At 39.2% G+C, this 24,362-nt stretch overlaps 2 protein-coding genes across 2 annotated transcripts in view; both read left to right on the forward strand.

Annotated features, from left to right (window-relative positions):
• Positions 1–18,013, forward strand: part of susd1 (sushi domain containing 1) — a 28,417-nt gene extending 10,404 nt beyond the window's left edge. The window contains 14 exon segments of the mRNA XM_034201999.1: positions 2,596–2,775; positions 5,044–5,223; positions 7,021–7,200; positions 7,767–7,946; positions 9,383–9,396; positions 9,398–9,563; positions 10,374–10,538; positions 13,881–13,975; positions 14,286–14,472; positions 14,658–14,751; positions 16,311–16,560; positions 16,650–16,689; positions 17,718–17,811; positions 17,909–18,013. Of these exon segments, the coding sequence (XP_034057890.1) occupies positions 2,596–2,775; positions 5,044–5,223; positions 7,021–7,200; positions 7,767–7,946; positions 9,383–9,396; positions 9,398–9,563; positions 10,374–10,538; positions 13,881–13,975; positions 14,286–14,472; positions 14,658–14,751; positions 16,311–16,560; positions 16,650–16,689; positions 17,718–17,811; positions 17,909–17,927 (1,844 nt within the window). The 3' untranslated portion in view covers positions 17,928–18,013.
• A 756-nt stretch (positions 18,014–18,769) lies between these two features.
• On the forward strand, positions 18,770–23,982 carry zbtb26 (zinc finger and BTB domain containing 26). Its single transcript, XM_034202000.1, has 3 exons — positions 18,770–18,882; positions 20,063–20,954; positions 21,515–23,982. The coding sequence occupies exons 2-3, from the start codon at positions 20,098–20,100 to the stop codon at positions 21,909–21,911; spliced, it is 1,254 nt and encodes a 417-aa protein (XP_034057891.1). The 5' UTR covers positions 18,770–18,882; positions 20,063–20,097; the 3' UTR covers positions 21,912–23,982.
• Positions 23,983–24,362: the final 380 nt, after the last annotated feature.

A 24,362-nucleotide genomic window follows, 5' to 3' on the forward strand; every position in this document is an offset into this window, starting at 1 on the left:
ACAGAACCTGTCTCTGATTGGCTGAAATACCAAACAGATCCTTGCAGCATTACCCATAATCCCCTCTGTTTCAGCCCTGTTTCAAAAGTGCTGATTCTGTGTCTGTAGCTTTAAATGCTAATGAGCTGCTGCTGGCCACGCCCCTCTGCGATGTGATTGGTTTAAAAAACACAATGGTGCTCTAGCAGAAGATTCAGGTGATAAGGTGGGGGGGGGGGGGGGGGGGGGGGGTTACCTTGGTTGCTGATTGGCTAATGGTTACACAAGCCAAAAACATTTGTGGCAACACAAAGTGGCCTAAATCTTTAATTGCACAATTAGGAACAAAAAATACTCAAATATTCTATCATAGCTTAAAGCAACAATAGATATAAGAAGAATATATACACAAACATAAGAAGGTAAATAAATATAACAAATGTATTCTAAAATATACACAGTGGTTTATTAGTATTGGTATTAATCAGAGATGACAAAAGTACACACATCCTTTACTCAAGTAGAAGTACAGATACTCGTGTTTAAAAATACTCTGGTAAAGTAAAAGTACTGACTAAACTTCTTGACTCAAGTGAAAGTAATGAGGCTTTGAAATGTACGTAAGTAAAAAGTACCCATAACTAGCAGCTGTTTTAAAGAGTACCTGAGCTCCCTTTATATTAATAGAACAATAATGTCATTGTTAGCTAATGAATGTTTCCATGCTGAACAACGGCAACATGACAACGTTTCCATTGGTCCCTCTTCTTTAGAGAAGACCAGGAAATGATGGATACACGGATCGTGTTCAAATCAATAGGCACGCAATGACTCTAAAGAATAATGATCACGCATCAAACACACATTCAGACTAAAGGAACCAGCTGTTTGGAAAATGAGAGAAGTAGAAAGTACAGGTATTTGGGTTCAACATGTAAGAAGTAGAAAGTACAGGTATTTGAGTTCAACATGTAAGAAGTAGAAAGTACAGGTATTTGAGTTCAACATGTAAGAAGTAGAAAGTACAGGTATTTGGGTTCAACATGTAAGAAGTAGAAAGTACAGGTATTTGAGTTCAACATGTAAGAAGTAGAAAGTACAGGTATTTGAGTTCAACATGTAAGAAGTAGAAAGTACAGGTATTTGAGTTCAACATGTAAGAAGTAGAAAGTACAGGTATTTGAGTTCAACATGTAAGAAGTAGAAAGTACAGGTATTTGTGTTCAACATGTAAGAAGTAGAAAGTACAGGTATTTGAGTTCAACATGTAAGAAGTAGAAAGTACAGGTATTTGAGTTCAACATGTGAGAAGTAGAAAGTACAGGTATTTGGGTTCAACATGTGAGAAGTAGAAAGTACAGGTATTTGGGTTCAACATGTGAGAAGTAGAAAGTACAGGTATTTGAGTTCAACATGTAAGAAGTAGAAAGTACAGGTATTTGTGTTCTACATGTAAGAAGTAGAAAGTACAGGTATTAGTGTTCAACATGTAAGAAGTAGAAAGTACAGGTATTTGTGTTCTACATGTAAGAAGTAGAAAGTACAGGTATCTGGGTTCAACATGTAAGAAGTAGAAAGTACAGGTATTTGTGTTCAACATGTAAGAAGTACAAAGTACAGGTATTTGAGTTCAACATGTAAGAAGTAGAAAGTACAGGTATTTGTGTTCTACATGTAAGAAGTAGAAAGTACAGGTATTTGGGTTCAACATGTGAGAAGTAGAAAGTACAGGTATTTGAGTTCAACATGTAAGAAGTAGAAAGTACAGGTATTTGTGTTCTACATGTAAGAAGTAGAAAGTACAGGTATTTGGGTTCAACATGTAAGAAGTAGAAAGTACAGGTATTTGGGTTCAACATGTAAGAAGTAGAAAGTACAGGTATTTGAGTTCAACATGTAAGAAGTAGAAAGTACAGGTATTTGAGTTCTACATGTGAGAAGTAGAAAGTACAGGTATTTGGGTTCAACATGTAAGAAGTAGAAAGTATAGGTATTTGAGTTCAACATGTAAGAAGTAGAAAGTACAGGTATTTGGGTTCAACATGTAAGAAGTAGAAAGTACAGGTATTTGGGTTCAACATGTGAGAAGTAGAAAGTACAGGTATTTGAGTTCAACATGTAAGAAGTAGAAAGTACAGGTATTTGGGTTCAACATGTGAGAAGTAGAAAGTACAGGTATTTGAGTTCAACATGTAAGAAGTAGAAAGTACAGGTATTTGTGTTCTACATGTAAGAAGTAGAAAGTACAGGTATTTGAGTTCAACATGTGAGAAGTAGAAAGTACAGGTATTTGTGTTCTACATGTGAGAAGTAGAAAGTACAGGTATTTGTGTTCAAAATGTAAGAAGTCAAAGTAAAAAGTAATCAGAAAAATAAGTAGTGGAGTAAAATACTGATACCAGAAACATATGCTTAAGTACAGTAACGAAGTATTTGTACTCCACTACTTCCCACCTCTGGTAGTAATAAGGTAATGTGTCATGGTGATATCTGACAGTAAATGGTGTCTGTGCAGCTTTTTCAGAGCGGTTTTAACCAGTTTCAGGAGCACAGACTCACAACTCCACTGCAGATTTCCAGTGATTTGATGCATCATGTGGATGCTTTGGCCCCCAGAGGTGAACTGTGGCCCCCCCCCAGCCGCCCCTCACTCTCTCAGGCTGTGGGACCTGAGCTCCAGGCCGGGCTCCAGGGCGATTTATCAGTGTAACTCTGGATATCATAATGTGGGGAAAGGAAATGTGTCGAAGTGTAACGCTGCAGGAGAATGGGAGGGACCGCCGCTGCTCTGCAAAGGTACACTCACTGACTCACTGATTTCAGGGTGTTTGAGGCTGATTTCTACGGTGGCCCTGAAGGACAAATCACAACAATATTTCAGAAAACACAAATATACAAAAACATTAAAGGTTTATTTTTGTTTTGGGAAATATAGTTGTGTTTTCTGATATTTTGTTTTGTTCTGAAATGTTTGTTTTTATTTTAATTAAGTGTTTTTTTTCGGATATATTTTCTTTTGATTTGTGATTTTTTTGTGTGTTTTGTGATTTTTTCTTGTGCTTTTTGAAATGTTGTCTTAGGCAAGGCAAGGCAAGGCAAGGCAAGGCAAGGCAAGGCAAGGCAAGGCAAGGCAAGGCAAGGCAAGGCAAGGCAAGGCAAGGCAAGGCAAGGCAAGGCAAGGCAAGGCAAGGCAAGGCAAGTTTATTTATATAGCACTTTTCAACACAAGGCAATTCAAAGTGCTTTACAAAAAATGAAAGAGATTAAGAAAATGGCATTTAAAATCAGTCATTAAAAAGAAAAGCTAATAAAATAAACATTAAAAGAAAAATACATGGATAAAAGTTACAGTGCAGTCTAAGATATGAATAGTTCAATTAAAAGCAGCGACAAAAAGAAAAGTCTTCAGCCTGGATTTAAAAGTAGTCAGAGTTGTAGCGGACCTGCAGGTTTCTGGGAGTTTGTTCCAGATATTTGGAGCATAATAACTGAACGCTGCTTCTCCATGTTTAGTTCTGACTCTGGGGACAGAAAGCTGACCAGTCCCTGAAGACCTGAGAGATCTGGATGGTTCATAATTTAGCAGGAGGTCAGAAATGTATTTTGGGCCTAAACCATTCAGTGCTTTATAAACCAGCAGCAGTATTTTGAAATCTATTCTTTGACACACAGGAAGCCAGTGTAAACACTTCAGAACAGGAGTGATGTGATCCACTTTCTTAGTGTTAGTGAGGACTCGAGCAGCAGCGTTCTGAATCAGCTGCAGCTTCCTAATAGATTTTTTAGTGAGACCTGTGAAGACACCATTGCAGTAGTCCAGTCTACTGAAGATAAAAGCATGGACAAGTTTTTCCAAATCCTGCTGTGACATTAGTCTTTTAATCCTAGATATATTCTTTAGGTGATAGTAGGCTGATTTAGTAACAGTTTTAATGTGACTGTTGAAACTCAGGTCAGAGTCCATGACTACACCTAGATTTCTGGCTTTATCTGTTGTTTTGAACATTGTACACTGAAGCTCAGCGCTAACTTTTATACGTTCTGCCTTGGCTCCAAAAACCATTACCTCAGTTTTATCTTTGTTTAATTGGAGAAAGTTCTGACACATCCAGTCATTGATTTGTTCAATGCACTTACTCAGTGTTTGAATTGGAGCATAGTCTCCTGGTGAAATTGTTACGTAAATGTGTGTGTCATCTGCATAGCTATGGTAACTTATTTTGTTGTTCTTCATTATCTGAGCCAGTGGTAGCATGTAGATGTTAAAGAGAAGAGGCCCCAAGATGGAGCCTTGAGGAACCCCACATGTCATATTTGTCAACTCAGATGTGTATTTACCTATAGAAACAAAGTTGTTTCTGTCCTTAACCTTTATAGCCACAATATTACAAGTAATGAGAAGCTTGTTTACACACACAGGTCTTTTGTATCTGAACTTTAACTTCCCTGACTAGTGCTTTTTCTTGATCAATGAATCGATTAATCAGCCAATTATTTTCTAAATTAATTGATTCTTTGTCTAAAAATAAATCTGAATATAGTAAAAATTATCCATTTCAATTTGATAAAGTCCAAGGTCTTATTTTTTTTAATCAGTTGTCTCAATGCATATCAAAATCAAACAATGTACAAACTGATATGAACAGTAGAGCTGCAATTTAAGATTATTGTCACTATGGATTATTCTGCCAATTATCTCTGAGAATAATGTCAAAAAACGTCCATCGTAGTTTCTTCAAATGTAATGTTTTGCTTTAAATGTCTTATTTTGTCAGCCTTAAAACCAAACATTATCACTCTATTATGATATCAAACCGCCATATTTGCATGAAATCTACCAAAAAACGATGAATCAATTACCAAAAGAGTGTAGTTGCCTATTATATTATGGGTCATTTATTATTTCAGGCCAATCAACTGCTCCATGAATGTTCATGAACAACCTGTTGCATGTGAATACTTTTCTGTTTACCGGCGTGTTGTGCTGCTTTCTCCCTGAATGCAGGAAACAGAAAGTGTGTTCATCTGCTCATGTTTCATGGTTTTAAATGTTATTTCTTGTAGAGATTTTGTGTGGAAGCCCTCCCATAATTGAGTTCACTGTGCAGTTGTGGGACGGAAGCTCAGCCCCGAGCAGCCGAGTGCTGTTTGTCTGCGGAGAGGGCTTTAAAAACACAGGAGGAGATGATTCATCCATCTGTGGTGAACACGGTCAGTGGAGCAGCCCCACTCTCACCTGCCAAGGTAACTCAAACTGCAGTGAAACACTACAAAAACTCAAAGTATATGTGTCTAATATCTAGTCAGAATATGTCTTTACACCTGATATAAGACACACTAACTTCAGAAGTCACACTGCAGGGAGATATCAGGTCTGGCTTTTAGACAATGCATCATCTTATTAAAGGTGGGGTAGGTAATTCACTTCAGAAACATTTTTTTTTATATTCCATGGAATGCTCTTAACATCCCGATAGCAATGAATATATTAAATGCTTTGACAATAAATACATACAAAAATGTCACTGTGGAAGCCGTGGCGCTGTAAAAAGCACGACCAATCATCTGAGCCGGCTAAAGTAACTGGATGGCCTACCTGCCTGTCAGCCTTCCATCTGGGCACAAACTTATCTCGTGCCCTCATTGGTCATGTGCGCGTTCGTGTGTGTTGGAGGAGGGGCTCTGTGAGGAAGTCTGAAGGAAGAGGCAGATTTTTTTAGGCTGCGTACTTTCAAATTCTAGCGCACTCGAGCTGGTTTCTCCATTCTTACCTACCCTACCTTTAAGTCAAAAGATCTTATTTTGAGCCGTATCTCAGATTAATTTTTTTTTTACAGATTTATTAGCAAATCACCATTTAACATCAGAACACTTTTGAGTATTTGCGGCTTATATTGTAACAACATTTCCTGATTCTGGTAAAATAGAGTTCAAAATGAGTTCTCCCAGCAAATTACAAGATGTGATTTATCTAAATATCCCTTCTTATTTCAAGACATCTTACCCAGCTAATGTTCACTTGTTCTATTGGCAGATTGTTGTACTTACTTCAAGTGAAAACAGCTTGTTTTCATTATTGTTTAACTTGTTTTTGGAGCAGCATTTTTTTCCAGTGAACCCCTGAAATGTGGTGATTTAAAAAAAAAATGAAATGGTATGTTTTAGTATTTTCTGTCTTGAATTATTGTGTAAAGGGTATTACGAAAGTTGCGCTAGTTGAGGGCAAATTTGATGTCAAAAGAAGTCTTAAAATGATTATATTTTAAAAATACAAAAAAATTTATAAAATAAAGAAGCAGGGGCTCATGTGGGACCCGGCAGCTACCGTCTAAACTAAATGCTGCCGTGATGAAACGCCATATCATGGATTATCAAGGATTCTCTCTGAAACAGTCTGGAGCTCAAAGGCTTTCTCTCTTGCCGGTTATACCACAAGGTGAGTTCCTTTTTATTTCCTGCTTCTTCACACACATGCTCTCCTGTACAGGTTAGCTCTGAGTGTTAGCGATGCTAATGTAAACAAAGACCATATTACATCCAAAACAGTCGGGCATTGTTTCTGATAGCAACTTTCTGATAGGGCCGTGGGTGTAAAGCCAGCCCACATTTCCGATATAACGTCATATCGGACGCAAATCTGGATCAGCTCCGTTGTAGCCCCGTTTTTAGAGATTTGGGTACGGAGGAAAAGAGAGAGAGGGTTTTATTTTCTGACACTGCGTGAGTTCCCTGACACACCGGGGACACATATTTATGTATAAAAGACATCAAAAAGTACATTTTGCATGATAGGTCCCCTTTAAAGGGTAATTGAACGGTTAAAAACGGTGCCTTGACAGCGTCTTTCCGCCCATCTCTGTCCCTTTACCGAAGGCGCCGTGGGAGTTGTAGTCTTTTATACTGTGTTGACTACAGACGTCACAATTAGGTGGCCTTTCTTATAAAAACGAAATACTGGCTCTAACAAGTAACAACGTCCTCTAAAATGTCTTTACTGCTGTTTTTCGTTGCTGTTGGATGACTGTGATCTGATCCCTGTAGAGGTGGAGTGTGGAGTCCCTGCTCAGATCCCTCACTCTGAGATGCTGTGGGATAAAAGCTCCTCAGTGGGATCTCTGGTGGTTTATCAGTGTGTCTCTGGATATGGAAATGTTGGAGAGGAAAATGCGTCTGTGTGTACGGCCAGAGGAGAGTGGGAGGGAGCCTCTCTGCAATGTGAAGGTGATTTACCTGCCTCCATTAACAGAGATAATGCATCTCTATACGGGACAGAGAGCGTAATGTGCTGTAATTGAGAGTTTTAGTGTGAAGTTATTATGAAAATATTTTATTTATATTTAATTGTTTATTATTATAGGTAGAATTAATATATATATTTAATTTGTTATATATTTTTATCTAATTTTAAGATATACATTTTTCAAATATATTTTATAAAAATATGTAGGAATATATTTTATATATTAATATATATATTATTTTATTATTATAGGTAGAATTAATATATATAAGTATTTAATTCTCTAGATATTTCATGAAAATATTTGGAAATATATGTAGGTATTTGTGTTTCTATTTATATATCTTTAATATTTCTATTTATATATGTTCTGAAACGTATCTGTTGTAAAGTTTGTAATTATTAGAGGCCTAATATTTGAGGTCTTTGACCAAAAACGTTATCTCGCTTGAGGACTATTCCTTTTATACGCTCTGCTGTCTGCCCCCTCTTTAGTCTAATACACCTTTAGCATTATTCCACCTGCCCTGCTGTGTTTGTGTTGTAGAGATCAGGTGTGGAGAGCCTGTTCTTAAAGCCCACGCTGCAATGCTTTGGGACGGATCCTCTCAGGTTGGCAGTGTCGTGAGTTACAGATGTGAGGAGGGGTTTCATAGCAGGGGGCTCGGAAACTCCTCCCTGTGTGGAGAGGAGGGGGAGTGGGAGGACCCTGACCTGTGGTGTGAAGGTGCAACGTTTAATCACTGATTTATTCACACATTACTCTCGTTTGTAGCGATTTGCAAAACATATTTAAAGCGATTGTTTGACATTTTAGGAAATATGCTTACATGTTTTCTTGCTGAGTAACCACTGTCATATCAGTCTGTTTTATAGTTATAAATTAGCTTAGCTTAGCATAAAAATAGGAAACATTGTCGGTCAAACAGCAACAAATTCCACCTAAAAAGCTTAAAGGTCCCATGTCATGCTTTTCTGGTTATCACCCGTCCCCTTGTTGTTATGAAGGTTTTTCTGCATGTGAACGGTCTGCAGAGTCAAACCCTCAAAGTACACCCTGTAGCGAGTAGAACTCTAACACAGAGAAGACCTGTCTGTGCTGCCCCAGAACGCCTCGTTGGACATTCAAATGGCCCAATCCGTGGAGCCGTTACGTCCTTCCTCACACACACACTCAATCTTGTCTCAGCTGCAGCTCCGCCGATTTCTCCTCCCTGAGACGGCAGGACGCGGCGAGTGTGTGTGTGTTCGGGCTGGGTTTCGCTGTCTCGCAGTCGGCCACTGGGCTCACAGGGAGGGGGGGCTGGAGCTCCAACAAGCCGTTTAGGACAGAGAGTGAATACACATACTATACAGAGATGCTGTGAGAAACCAATGTGAGTTTGGAACATTGAACAATGTAAATCTATTCTAGTCGACCTCAACAATGGAATTATGATCAGTAGAAACGGCCATGACATGGGCCCTTTAAGATAAACATTATAATGTGATGTTTTAAACCACACAAAAACAAAGTGTAAAGAATAAAGGATGCATTTTGTTCAACCATTACCAATAACCAGACGTTGGAAGTATCTAAGTACATTTACTTTTACTCATATATAATATCTGAGTACTTCTACTTTTACTCAAGAGTAAGATCTGAGTACTTCTCCCACCTCTGCCAACAACCCATAGTAACCTTCTTCTCATGGCTGATACGTATAAGATAACCAACTCATTCCAACCTTATGTTACCCTCAACATGAGGTTCATAACCTGTAGTTTATGCAGACATAGTGAGCCAAGATGGATGATTTCATATTCAATTACTAATATGATCTAAGTTCCTCTTTGTAGGAAAGCATGTTTCTCAAATAGATCAACTGTTGCTTTAAAATATTAGTAAAGAAAATAGTTGTTGTATTATTATTATTATTATTATTATTATTATTATTATTATTTGCATATATGGCATTACATACATTTAGTACTCAATATCTCTATTGACCAGCTTGCATGGATGATCTGCATGTACTTACTGTGTTTTCTTTGTTATTATTGCATGCTTGTGTGTGTGTGTGTGTGTGTGTGTGTGTGTGTGTGTGTGTGTGTGTGTGTGTGTGTATGTGTGTGTGTGTGTGTGTGTGTGTGTGTGTGTGTGTGTTGTGTGTGTGTGTGCAGAAATAAGCTGTGGTCGCCCCCCCCACCCTCCCCCACACTCACCTGCTGTGGGACGGCAGCCAATCGCTGGGCAGCGTTCGGCTGTACGGGTGCAAGGAGGGATTTGACCAGGAGGGGGGGAATAATATGTCCACGTGTTTACTGTCAGGAGAGTGGGGGGAAGTTTCTATGAAGTGCAAAGGTACTGTGGTCATCTTTATTTAATCTATGCAAGTCGTTATTTGTGATTTTTAACATGTTTTTGTTGATTCTTCTCGTAAATAATGTTTGTGTGGTGAAAGGTTTCCCTGTGTTGGCTCTGTGTTGTGTGTTGTGTTGTATTTATATGACTTGTCTCAGGTGTATTGCCAAGTAGGTTTTTCACATATTAGCTTTGGTGTATAAGTTTAAAAACAGCAAGAAGAATTAAAATGTCTAATTTCAAAAGAGCAAATATGGAAATATTATAAAAACTATTTTAGAATCAAAAAATATGCAGGAAATATAAAAATACGACAAAAAAATAACATGAAAAATACATGTTAATTATATCTGAATTAAAGGGGAAGTGCTGTGTATTTTAAATGTCGTGTTTTCTCCTTTTTCTCCTTTCTTAAAAATAGTCACTTTAATACAATACACATGGAGAAAAGCATTCAATCTCTATATTTAAGGGATTGTCTGACTTTTTGCATGAAAACTGACTTAAAGACTTCTGGTATAAGTATTTATGTGGGTCTTTTACACACTTTCTTTATTTTTGTCCTCTTTTAAACACTTTCTTTCTGTCCATGTGTTGCCCTTATGTCGGGTAAAATACTATGTATACTTTGTTTGTGTGGGTATTGTCCTCTCATCATACTTTCTTGTACTTTATGTGCATCTCTTGCCTGTACTAAATGTTAAATTCATGCTATGTCTGGAATAGTAAATAAAGCTGCGTATATTCAGTAATTCCCGATAATACTTGCAGCTGATTGGCTAACGCCTCAGTGTCTTTGTGTCCCTGCAGCTAAGTGTGGCCCGGCTCCCGTCCTGCATCACTCGGAGGTGGTTTGGCACAACCGGAGCGTTGTGGTGCACAGATGTGAGGAGGGATACCACAGCTGGAGAGGAAGCAACGTCTCTGAGTGTGAGTCCTCTGGAGAGTGGAGGAGCGCTACACTCTCATGCATAGGTGAGGAAGACCAAGAAATGGAGTGCTTTATTCCAACAGATTCCACCTAAAAAGCTTAAAATAAACAAATTATAATGTGTTTTTTTAAACCACACAAAAACCAAAGTTTAAAAAATAAAGGATGCATAATCGAGATTCTTTTCAGCCAATGCCACTATAGTATAGCCTGCTTCTCATGGCTGATATTTATAAGATAATGAACTCATTACAACCTTAGTTTACCCTCAAAATGAGGTTCCTAACCTGCAGTTTACGCAGATATAGTGAGCAAAGATGGATTATCTCATTCGTGCATTTATTCCACTGTGAAAGAGTCATTATTATTTGTTTTTGTTGATTCTTCTCGTTTAATAATGAATGTTTGTGTGGTGAAAGGTTCCCCTGTCTCTGCTGTGTTGGCTCTTTGTTGTTTTCTGGTTGTAGTTTTTGAGGTGAATAATAATGTTTTGTAAATTGTATTTTATGACTAGAATCAGACTTAGACTCAGGTGTATTGCCAAGTAGGTTTTTACATTCATAGTTTTTGCTATGTTGTAAATTGTGCATGCATGAACACAGTAAGAGGAATACAAATATAGAAATATTATAATGACTATAATCAAAAATGTGTGCAAAATAAATAAATATACGACAAAAAAAACTCAAAAATAATGTGACATTTTTTAAAAAGAGGAAGTGCTGTGGATTTTTGTATTTAATTTATATTGTTTATTATTAATTGTTCTGTTGATTCTTTCTTGATTTATCGTTTGGTTTCATATCCAAGGTGATGTCTTTACATTTCTTGTTTTTGTATGAAAATTGACGTAAAGACTTCTGGACAAATCATCAATCAATCAATGTTTATTTATATAGCCCAATATCACAAATGTTACATTTGTCTCAGTGGACTTCACAGTCTGTACAGAATATCAGTATGACAATACGACACCCTCTGTCCTTAGACCCTCTGTCCTTAGACCCTCTGTCCTTAGACCCTCTGTCCTTAGCCCCTCACATCGAACAAGGAAACACTTCCAGAGAAAACCCACAGTTTAAAGGGAACATGGGAGAAACCTCAGGGAGAGCAACAGAGGAGGGATCCCTCTCCCAGGACGGACAGACGTGCAATAGATGCCGTGTGTAAATCGAAGAGATAATACATTTACAACATAGGTAGTCCAAATATTTGGAAATGTGTCTGTAGTAAGAAGATGAATCCACGAGGATGTCAACAGTCCTGTGGGAGCCATCAGGGAAGTAGTATGATGAGTCTGGCAGGACCACAGTGACAGGTTCAGCCAGGACTCGAAGTCCAGGACTCAAATCCAGAACTCAGGATAGAGGATCCAGGACACAGGATAGAGGATCCAGGACACAGGATAGAGGATCCAGGACACAGGATAGAGGATCCAGGACACAGGATAGAGGATCCAGGACTCAGGATAGAGGATCCAGAACTCAGGATAGAGGATCCAGGACACAGGATAGAGGATCCAGGACACAGGATAGAGGATCCAGGACTCAGGATAGAGGATCCAGAACTCAGGATAGAGGATCCAGGACACAGGACCACAGCAACAGGATCAGCCTCGACTCAGGATCCCGGCGTAGATAGACACCAAAAAGACATTTGAGGGAAGCTGGGTTAATCGGAACATGAGTACACAGGTACAGACGGAGAGAAGGAAGAAGTAAGGCGTCCCCCCCCGGCAGTCTAAGCCTATAGCAGCTAAACTAACGTGTCTACGTACATGCACTCCCTTAGGTTGAGGGAAAAGGGTAGCAAGTAAGAAGTAGGAAACAGAGGTGGAGAGTCACAGCGTGTTTATGTGGGTCAATCTACTGCATGTGATTTGTATTTGTCCTCTTTTAAACTCTTTTCCTTTTTTGTCCATATGTTGTCCTTATGTCGAAAAAAGTAATGCTATGTCTGGAATAGTAAATAAAGCTGCGTATATTCAGTAATTCCCGATAATACTTGCAGCTGATTGGCTAACGCCTCAGTGTCTTTGTGTCCCTGCAGCTAAGTGTGGCCCGGCTCCCGTCCTGCATCACTCGGAGGTGGTTTGGCACAACCGGAGCGTCGTGGTGCACAGATGTGAGGAGGGATACCACAGCTGGAGAGGAAGCAACGTCTCTGAGTGTGAGTCCTCTGGAGAGTGGAGGAGCGCTACACTCTCATGCATAGGTGAGGAAGACCAAGAAATGTCAAGAGCTATGTTTAAACTTTGGAAGTAACATATTATATGTGATGGGATTATTCAATCAGGATACAAAACAAGGAAACCGTATTCCCTTACAGTTATATTTTTAAAAAGGACGTTGTTAGATCCATTTTTTAAGTAACCCTCCCCTCACTGCCTCATATATTTGATTGAGTCTTGTACTTACATTATCCACATTTTGTTCAGCTAATGTTTCGTCTGGTCTCCTGTAATGCCCTTTTGAGCATTCGTTAGCTGGCAGAAAATGTCATAAATTGGCTTTTATATCCAGTTTCAAGCTTCATTTTTACCACACACTTTTTACATGTTGGTGCTTTTTAACTTCACATTTTCACCAGATGAAGGATTGTGCTCATGGCACGTCTGGATCTTAAGTTATCGGAGAAACAGTCTGAGCTAACGTTAGCCGCAGCCAGACCGCATCAGAAAATCACTGATTTTTAACATGAAATATCCCAAACAATAAACAAATGAGTAGAAGCTGTTTTACCTCCTTTTATTACTCCATGCTTCATTTGCAGAATATGACATATTGTCAGGGTGCGTGGAAAAGGTAGGACCCAAATGCAGAATTTGAACAAAAAGCGAGCTTTATTAAATAATAAAAGCTGTGTCAAAAGGCAGTATCCAAAATATCCAAAAACAAATGAGCAGCACAAGGAACACGGACCGTGGAATAACATGGAGGGAAAACAATGGACCGACATGGAACACAGGGGAAGACTAGACTAAATACACAGAAGGGTAATCACAGGACAAGACACAGCTGGGCAGGGGAGGGAGAAAGACAAGGGCAACAGGTGAACACAATGAGACAATCAGACACACCAGGGAAACTAACGACAGGGAGGAGGACCAGACCAAACACCGAATGAACAGACTTACAAAACCCATAACCAGACAGACAACACTAAAACCGTGACATAAACCTAGGAGTGTGACACATATTGAGTCTTTAACAGCGACTAGCAACATATAAAACATATAAGGAACATGGAAGGTGCAATGTTCACTAGCCTTAACAAAATACAAGTATCTGTGTGTTTCTTTTGTGAGGTTATTGATTTGCCTAGTAAACATATTTGTAAAGAGATGTATAATATAACAATAATAAGATGACGTTTATCTCTTACAGAATTAAAGCCACCTGTAAATCATCTTCGTGTCCTCAATGAGAAATGTGTGCAGTGGAGAGCAGAGAAGTACGAGGAGGACACAGAAACATACAAGGTATCAGGAGATTTACCCTGGAGTTTATTTCAGATACGTGGCATAACTGAAGACTGCTTCTCCTTGTTTAGTTTTGAATATACTTGCAGCTTGATCATTTATTTTCAAACCTGATGAAGCTTTTTTACTTGGAAAAGTATGCAAGTATCTGAAATGTATAATACTATTAACGTACTGAAACATTTTACACTGATTTCATGTTTGGAAGTGTAAACTCTTAGCTCAAGATGTCCTTTTTGTATTAGCTTCTGCGCATATAGTTTGTTTACCTAAACATTTTTGGAGGTTTTTCTGACTGACTGCGTTTCAGGTGACGTACACGGGATCCAGAGACTACCAGAGGTCCTTTCAAGATAAGAGGAAGCGTTTTCTGAGCTCTAACGCCGACGAGCTGCAGCTCTGTTTAAATCTACTTCCTGTCACAAACTACAGCATCTCCATCACTGCAGCCTCCTCCAGGTTCACCGCCTCCATCACCACCAACACCAGCCTAACAGGTGCCATAGTTAAAAAATCCACATTTACATGTTGCTGAATAAATGTTCCCTTGCATGCGTGTGCAGTTTAGGTTAAAGCAATAAGTTAAGCCCAGAATGAAGGCTCAGCTGCGTGGATATGTTCAGGACTGATGTAACTATATTTAATCTGATGTTTTCTTCTTTATAATGTTAATGTTTCCCAGTGCCTCCAGCACTAGCTGTGGACTACAGAGAGTTTGAGACTCCTGTACCGACTCTGAGGCTCCGCAGATCTCCAAACACACTCGACCCAATCAGGTAACAACCAGTACACACATCCTTTACTTCAGTAAAAGTACCAATACGTTACTGTAAAAATACTACATTATACAGAGAGCAGAGGTGCTACATTCAAAATATCACTAAAAGTATTATCTTTACGATATACCTAAAGCAGGGGTGTCAAACTCAATTTCATCACGGCCACATCATAAATGGTTGCACTCAAAGAGCCGGTTGTAACTTTAAGACTATAAAAATACATATATAAATATTTAATATATATTAAATAATGTATTATATGACATGATTGCCTCTGCATTGGATTATTATGGGATAGGGTAATAACTTCATAATTAACTACGTCTGAAAGCAGAAGTCTGGGGCAAATAATTGCAAGTCTCTTCAGTGAGAATGTCACAAAATGATTTAAAAAGAAAAGCCAAATTCCGGGAAAAACTATAAAAAAAAGTAACATTTTGAAAAAAAAATCTAATTCTGAGAAAAAAGCATATTTTGAAGAAAAAAAGTCAAATTCTGAGAGAAAAAGTCAAATTTGAGATGCATTGTGGGACATGTAGTTTATGGGCAATACCCCATAAGAGCTTGCTATATGCAAGCTCTTATGGGGCCACATGAAATGAAGTCGCGGGCCGGATTTGGCCCCCGGGCCTTGAGTTTGACACCCCTGACCTAAAGTAAAGTAGAACACTCGGTTCAGCCCTACTTTATTTATAGAGTAGTGCAGGAATGAGTCCTAGAACTTTTTAGCACTTCCTGTGTTCTGGTCTGGGAGTCGATGGTTCTTTAATGTGTTGTTGGTTGTTAGCCTGAAATAAGGTCTGTGGATTGATTACTGCAATGCACTTCTGACTGGCCTTCCCATCAAACGCATTAATAGACTGCAAATAATCCAGAACTCTGCTGCTGGATCATCACCCGCACCAACTCATCCGACCACATCCCCCCATTCCCACTCAGCTACACTGGCTTCCTGTACGCTACCGTATTGAATACAAACCTTCTACTCGCATATAAAGCTCTCCCCCCATCTACATCACCGACCTCCTTCAGGAGTACACCCCCTCCCGCACCCTCCGCTCTTCCTCCGTAGGACTTCTCACCATCCCAAGCTCTCGCCTCAAAACCATGGGTGCTCGAGCTTTCAGCTGCTCGGCTCCCAGACTCTGGAACTCCCTGCCACGACACATCCGACAGTCTGATTCCATAACATCATTCAAAACCCAACTCAAAACTCACCTGTTCAAACTTGCATTCTCTTTATAACCTGTACCCTGTGTCTTTTTGTAGTCCATTTGTAGTCCATTTCCTGTTGTTTGTCTTGTTTTCCCCCGGCTGACATCTCATTAAATCCACTGTTTTAATTTCCCCATATGCCCTGTAAGGTGTCCTTGGGTGCTATGAAAGGCGCCCCCCAAATAAAATGTATAATTATTATTAACACAAGCTGACGAAAAATCATATTGGCTTTCTGTCAAAGGAGCCCTTGCAATGCCACCATCCTGGTCAGCCTACAAAAATACATCACCACTGTATTACTCTATTTCTACTAATGATTTCTTCTTCTTTATTTGCAGTGTGTTTCAGGTGTTTGTGCTTCCTGTGGACGGGAACATAATGTTTGACTGTTCCTCTCCTGCGAGCTCAGACCCCAAATCAAAATCCTCTGCAGAGTACATCACGGGACAGTTTGATGTCCAACATGTCAGGACGGAGATGAACTTCACTGTCGGGGACGGACTCCTCTACGGAGGCTTCTTTAACGCACCGCTGCAGAACGGCAGGAGTTATTACATCATATTAAGAGCTGTCAGTCAGTGGAAATCAGTGGGTGTGACTAACATAGTAACAAAATGCATTGATTTGGAAACTGTATTACATTTTGCAGCTTACTTGTTAAATGTTTTCTCTCCTAGGCTTTTAAAAGTTCCTGTGTCGTGTGGGCTAAAGTGACAGGTAATTCCCTCAGCTCAAACACCTTCTTAAATACTAAGTTAATGAACTTTTCAAGGATTCTCCAGGGCTAATTCTTCCAATTCAAGGAGCAACTGCACATAGTTTGAGAAACAGATCTCATTTAAGAATTCAAACATGCATGAGACTTTGAAGCATGTGGTGAATCAAACAATTATGACTGCAGCAGAAACACGCAGGCAGGCAGCGCGATGTATAGAGAGGCGAAGTCTCGCCCTTCTACTTCCAAAAATTATGTATTGAAGTCAATGGGGAGAGAAAACGTATCTTTCGATCCCGTTTGAATTGTGCCATGAATTACAATTACAAATAATTTCCATGTCAAAAAAGTCACAGTTTGTCGTAAAACTGTTGAAATATAAGACTATGAAAAATACGCAACTAGAAAGACTACAAATCCCAGAATCCCGGTCCCGCATGCTGGCTCTCACGGAACCGACTAACTCCCCTTGTGTGTATGCACAGCTCTCAACGTGCCCAGGCTTGTAGTGATTTCCACCTCGTTTAATAATAGTTCATTGAGCGGTTTCACACAAAAAGTGTTACTTCAAAGTTTTACGACACATTTAAAAAAAATTGACTTGCAAAATTATCTTTTAAATTGACAAACATCATATGTGTAATTCGTGGCACAATTCAAACGGGATCGAAAGATAATCTTTCTCTCGCCATTAACTTCAATACAGACTTTTTCTGAAATGAGGTCCCATGGAGGTCCCCCGGAAAGGGAGGGACTTCGCCTCTCTATTTACTAATTATAAAAAAATACATTCACATTTATGCTTTTTTATTGCATGACTAGGTTTTGTATAGGGGTTTTTTCAAGCTGAGAAAGCGACAGACAGCAGAATGTATTTACGTGTTTAGAAAAATATCAAAAGAACTACATGTGTTAGTCTTGCACAAAATACTAAATGAAAGTACTTTCAATGTAGGTAGGCCAAACAGATTTCCCTCTCAAATTCACAAACTTTCAAGGATATTAAAGGATGTATTTTCCCTCGTTGCAGGTACCTCGTATGTCCTGAGGGTTTCCTCTCTGTCGGCTGTTGCAGCTGTAGGACTGGTCGCCTTTGTTATTATCGGTGGATACAGTTTCTGCTGGTATGGAAGATAATACTATGAGATGGAATGATATAGGATTTTAATGCAAATAGCAAGAAAAAAACTCTTATTTGATTCTGATTTTTCTTTTTTCCAGGTTTTTCAAGAGGACATGACACTCGCTGATGTCCTGTCATTTTTCATTTTAATATTTATGTACATTTCGCAAATAATTGTAATAAAGTTTTTTTCACCTCATAAATGCTTGAATGTTTATAGGATGTGAATCTTGAAATTAGAAGAAACCAATTTCTAAAACAGACATTTGTGTTTGAATGTTTATTCTTTGCATTTAAAAACAATTATTCATGCCTTAATAATTAATTAATTAATGTTATGAATTGATTTGTTTTGTGACGCGTACAAATCTGCATTAACACCAACTTTTTTTGTAAGAAAGGATATTAGGAAAGGTATTAGACTTTTCAGTTTACTTTTGAAATCACCTCAATTATTTTCTTATTTGTGTATCGACCCTTAATTGCTAAAATCTTTGAAAATGTCAGTGTTGAGCACTGAACAATTAAAAGAAGGGTTTTGTCCCAAATATTTTAATTAGTAGAATTAAAAGAGATAATTTAAATGTTTTCTCATTCTAATTCTTTTGAGATACCTCTGGGAATAAACCCTATTTTTTGGTACACCAAACCATAGTCCACTGTTATGTATACATATCAGTTAATTAATATGTAAACACACTGTATACTATACAGTGATTTAAACGACTGGATTTCCAGCTTTCTCTTAATGACAGACTTCATCACAAGATACTTTTAGAGAATATTAGAGGGATATTGGGAAATAAACTAGAAAATATCTCTATTATAAAGAGTAAATTGTAGGTCTAATAATCCTAATATGATTAAGTTGATTTATATGTAGATTTAAATTAAAAGTGGGCCTAATTTGGCTTATTTAAATCTACTAATTACACCTTTACCTTTGCTCTGTACTGGGCCTTTAAGTGGGTTTTACATCCGGAGCAACATCTTCATATCCCGGATACAAGAGAGCCAGAGTGCTGCCGAAGACAACCCACCTTTAACGCTTTGGTTTATAACGGATAAACAGGTACATAACACTTATTACTGTGTCAGTTAAGTGAAAACATTATTAAATAAGTAGTTATTTAGTCGCAGTGCATGCCTCAGATTCCTGCAGGCCGGATGAAAACATGAAGGCGATTTGTGGTGCAATGTTTACATTAAGCTTTAGGCATGGAGAGTCACTTTAAAGAAGATTATTTTGTGTATTTCTGTTACACAAAGACTCATACACGGATTGCATATGTCCCCTAAAAGAAAGCCAGTCATTAAACGTTATTTTAGCAATGGTGGTGTTGCAGTCCACTCCAAACTCCCTTTAGATTTCATATTGGTTTCCTATTAATGTCTTTTTTGACAAAAGACCCAAGAAATACTATAAGAAGTATAATTTTGTAAACGTGTTTTATCAATATTTGTATTTCGGTTTTTATATATAAACACTATTTAACTGTAATTCCTTTTTATCGCCTATTTTACACTCGCATGAATAGAGGAAGTCACCTGAGCTAACAGTTAGCTAAAGGCTAACAACGTTAGCATACGATTAGCATTGTTTTAGTTTTCCACCGAAAAACACCGAAATAAAGAGTGGACATTTCTCCCGAAGATATATTAAGACAGAGTGGTATTTCTTTAACTGTTGAATAACTAACGTTAGCTAGCTTATGAAACATAAACGCTTGCTGTTGTTAAAATTCACACGTTTTTTGAACTAAGTCTGGTTCTCATTCACGTTTTCCATGAGGGGTCAGGTGGGATGAGATGCTGACCAAATAAGATGTAGTTTTTTAATCTCAAATTGGGAAATGTTTTCCTCACAGCAGCATGTAAAACAAAGTATTACACATAATTAGAGTAGACAATAAACAATTATACAATATAAACATCTCACAATAGAAGAAAAAAATGTAACTAAAAGTCAAAATATAAAAGTTGACCGTGAAGATAACAATCTGTAAATTAACTGACAAATAAAACACAATTTAAGGGCTTAATGACAGCTAACACAATATAAAAGTAGGATATTAATTACATTTATTGTGCAAGGATGGCATTTTAAATTAAATATAAAATGTAAAATGTACAGTGTGAAGTTACAGTATATCTTTAATAACTGTATGTGCTTTATTTGTGCATGTTTAAATAAAAACCTTTTTTAAGTAAAATGATCAAATATACAATATTTCTGAATTTGTCCTTTACAGGTGCATCGTGTGTTGCTTCTGGCTCTCGGTTCACGATGTCTCAGAACCAGGTGATCCTGCAGTTCCGCTTCGCCACATTCGGCGACTCGATGCTGCAGAAGATGAACCTCCTGAGACACCAGAGGCGATTCTGTGATGTCACGGTTCGCATCAACCAGCTGGAGGTCCCCGGTCACAAAGTGGTGTTCGCCGCCGGATCCTCTTTCCTGAGGGACCAGTTCATCCTGCAGCAGGACTCCAGGGAGGTGCAGATCTCCATGATCCAGGAGGCGGAGGTGGGCCGGCAGCTGCTGCTCTCCTGCTACACGGGACAGCTGGAGTTTCCCGAGCTGGAGCTGGTGCATTATCTGACCGTCGCCAGCTTCCTGCAGATGGGCCACATTGTGGAGCAGTGCACTGAGGCTCTCAGTAAGTTTATCAAACCTGCACGCAAGCTAGAAGTGGAGGTGAGAAGAGAGAAGGAAGAGGGGTTGTCCAAGAGAGAGCAGGAGGTTCGGACTGTCCACCAGAATAAGCAGGACGACGAGGAAGATGATCGTGATAGTGATGATGATGATGTGATTATACAGCCTAATTCCCCTCCTCAGATCCTAAGCAGGTGTCCAAAGCAGCAGGCTGACGTTGATATCGCAATCGTTAAAGTGGAATCGGTGTCTGACGAAGTAGAAAACTCCTCCGTCGCTCACTTCCCCAGGAGCCCACCTCCCGCCCTGCACTCCCCCGAGCCCCAGCACTCGCTCATCAACTCCACCGTGGACAGTCGTTGTAGCGAAACTGCGGCGCCCCCCGGGGTGTCGGGATACCCCCTCAGTCCTCTGAGCCCCCCGCCTCCATCACCTCCTGCTGAGAAGCACAGCGTCCACCAGAGGAACTACGACAAACCCCTACAGTGGTATGTTGGGTTTTCTACGATCTGAGTTTAGCATTAGCTGAAAAGAGTCCATGAAGCTTATTTACAAGTTAACAGCGTTTAATAAAACAATGGTACAATGCATTTTCAAAAGGTTAGCCCGGCCGAGCTTGCTCCAATCCATGTCGCAGGGGATGAGAAAGAGATCGACTTCCTGTTTGTGTCACATATTTATCATCTGTTGTCTTCTCCCATTGGCTTAGCGTCGACGGGGGCGGGTCCAAGGCACGTCCTGTCGTTTTCTGATGTTAGTTTTACATTCTTCTAATATCCGTTATCATTTAAACATTTAAGCATTCCCTAATAATAGTATTGCAGCGTCAATAAGTGAGAGTTAGACAGTGTGTTTAGTCTGCAACACCACGTGTCATTCTCCTTATATTCACGTACACAAAATAATATTAGCTACATGCTAATGCTAACACCGTCTGCCAGACAGGAAGTTGAATGTGTCGACAATGTCGTGAACATCCGGTTACAGAATAAAACAGTGTTATTCATTTAAAGTTACGGCACATATATATTGATTTTATTCCTTACAGGTACCACCAGTGCCCCAAATGCTCCAGGGTTTTCCGGCAGCTGGAGAACTACGCCAACCACCTGAAGATGCACAAGCTGTTCATGTGCCTGCTATGCGGGAAGACCTTCACGCAGAAAGGGAACTTGCACCGACACATGAGGGTTCACGCCGGCATCAAGCCCTTCCAGTGTAAGATCTGCGGGAAGACCTTCACGCAGAAGTGTTCGCTGCTGGATCATCTGAACCTGCACAGCGGGGACAAGCCGCACCGATGCAACTACTGCGACATGGTGTTCGCTCACAAGCCTGTTCTCCGTAAACACCTGAAACAGATCCACGGGAAGAACAGCTTCGACAACGCCAACGAACGCAACCTGCAGGACGGGGGGATTGACTTTGATTTTGGGCAAATATGACATTTTTGTTGAATGCCTTCAGTCATTTACACGTAGACTTTCCCACTGGTGGAATATTATCAATCTAAATAACAGTCCTGAGAAACTCACAGCTGGATGATACAAACGAGAAGATAAGATGCTCCTCAGATGTTTCCATTTCCTGAGTTGGGAAGACTTTATTCAAACTTCCATGTGAAGAGATGTCCATGTGCATCGTTGCTTTCAAGCAGATGAGCTGTATGTTATTGCTCTGCGCTTTAAGACTTTAAGAACATATTCATCTGTTGCCGGTTCTCCGTAAACACTTCAAACAGATCCACAGGAAGAACAGCTTCGACAAAGCGAACGAACGCAACCTTGACTTTCATTTTGGGCAAATATGAAATATGGGCAAACAACTCTGGATTCAGCTTTTAATGCTTTTTACAACTTGCAGACCCTAATGATTTTAAATAAGGGCTATAAAAGTGATCGTGCTGTGTAATTTATTTAGCTACAAAGAAATGATTTACAGATGTCTATAAGTCAATGGTAAAAAGTATTTGTCACGGAAGCTGTAGTACAACCGTTTGGCCACTACCACCATTCATAAAAATGTGTCAACTTTTTTTGGCAGTTTTGTTTAAGGCAGGGGGGTCAAACTCAATTTCATGGTGGGCCACATTCGCATTAAAGGTTGCACTCAACAGGCCGGTTGTAACTATATAAATATATAATATATAAAAGAATGTATTATATTACATTATTGCCTCTGAATTGGATTATTATCGGATAGGAACATAGTAATAGTCTGAAAGCAGAAGTCCAGGGCAAATAATTGCAAGTCTCTGCGCATGTCACAAAACGAGATGCATTGTGGGACATGTAGTTTATGGGCAACCTGCTTCTGTAAATCGGCATGTAACCGTATAATAAACTTATTATATTCTTTGCAAGGTCTTGCGGGGCCACAGAAAATGAAGTTGCGGGCCGGATTTGGCCCCCGGGCCTTGAGTTTGAGACCCCTGGTTTAAGGCTTTCAGTCATTGAAACGCAGACGTTCCCACAGTTGGAATATTATCGCTTATTGAGCAGTCCTGAGAAATACACAGCTGGAGGCTCCGTACAGTCTGTTACTTTTGTGTGAGAAACCAAGATTAACATTTAAATTTAGAACGGTCCTCAACCAAGTCCAATGGTGCATTCAACTGCTCCTGGGTCGTTTCCATTTCCTGAGTTGAGAAGCCATCTTTATTCCCACTTCCATGTGAAGAGATGTTAATGTGCTTACCAACATGGATGCGTTGTATGTTATTACTCAGTGCGCTTAAATAATACATTGATATCTGTTTCCAAGAGCGGACATTTTTCAAGACAGGAATTCATTTTTCTGATTATTCCAACATCACATGAATGCAACGCAAATCTCTGGCTTTAAAGAGGCATGATTCGCATAATAGGGCCCCTTTAACAAAATAATGTCATGATTTGGAACTTCTCCAAAATGAAATGGGTTCTTCCTTGGCTTATGTTACACCCATCTACCAAGTTTCATGATAATCAGGCTTTTCGTTTTTCTGGGGAAAGATGGCGGCTGTTTTTGCAAAGTGTCACCCTCCTCTTGGTTCAACTTGAGAATGTAAGCATGAAAAAGTGTTCCTGGTCTACATTTCACTGTATCTTCCTCTTCGTGGACTGTTTTATAATACATTGTAGATGCCTTCATATCGTACTTGAAAGATTAGCACTGAAACACAACATATTGACTGTACTTCACGAGTTTTATTGATGAATTAACACGTCTTTGTGTCGTCCAATGAAAAATATATCCATGTGTATACAGTCTACTGTAGCCTTTCTCTCTTAGCTGTGTAAATACATTTAACTAAAATAAACTTGAAAGGGCGGGTAGAAAAACACATTTTATTGAAGGCAAGCTACGCCGGTGACAAACGGGATGCCAAAGTGTCTATGTGAACTGAATCGGTTCTTTTATACAGTCTTTATATATCAACAGTATGAGGTACGATTAGACCAAAGTGACATTGTATCTGTCCTGTGATCATGGGAGTCAATGTGTGTTATAAAATAAAAACAGATTCTTAATTAATGCTTGTTGTTGTGGCACACTATTCTCCACCATTCATGCACACATACTGGTATTTATGGGAATGTCGAGCAAGATGTAAATACTGCCATCATAAGGGGAGCTTTTTTGTAAAAGAAAGGGTTGGAAAGCACAAATGTTTTCCCCTCTTCAGTGTGTAGCTCTTTAACTCCAGCCTTTTATCAGTAGAGTTTGCAGCGAGTATCTGAGAGCAGCATGTAAATGTGTGGTGAGCTTTAACAAAGCTTCATTGTGCAGGGCTCCAAGGTTACATTTGCAAACCGTTGTGAAGAATTGGCAACTAGTTGTAGTCCTTTTCGACATGAAAGTAGCGCCATCAAAACATGCACCAATAAATAACTTTATTTTTAACATTAGTGATA

The sequence above is a fragment of the Gymnodraco acuticeps genome, unplaced genomic scaffold (assembly GCF_902827175.1).
Source record: "Gymnodraco acuticeps unplaced genomic scaffold, fGymAcu1.1, whole genome shotgun sequence".
Lineage (NCBI taxonomy): Eukaryota > Metazoa > Chordata > Actinopteri > Perciformes > Bathydraconidae > Gymnodraco > Gymnodraco acuticeps.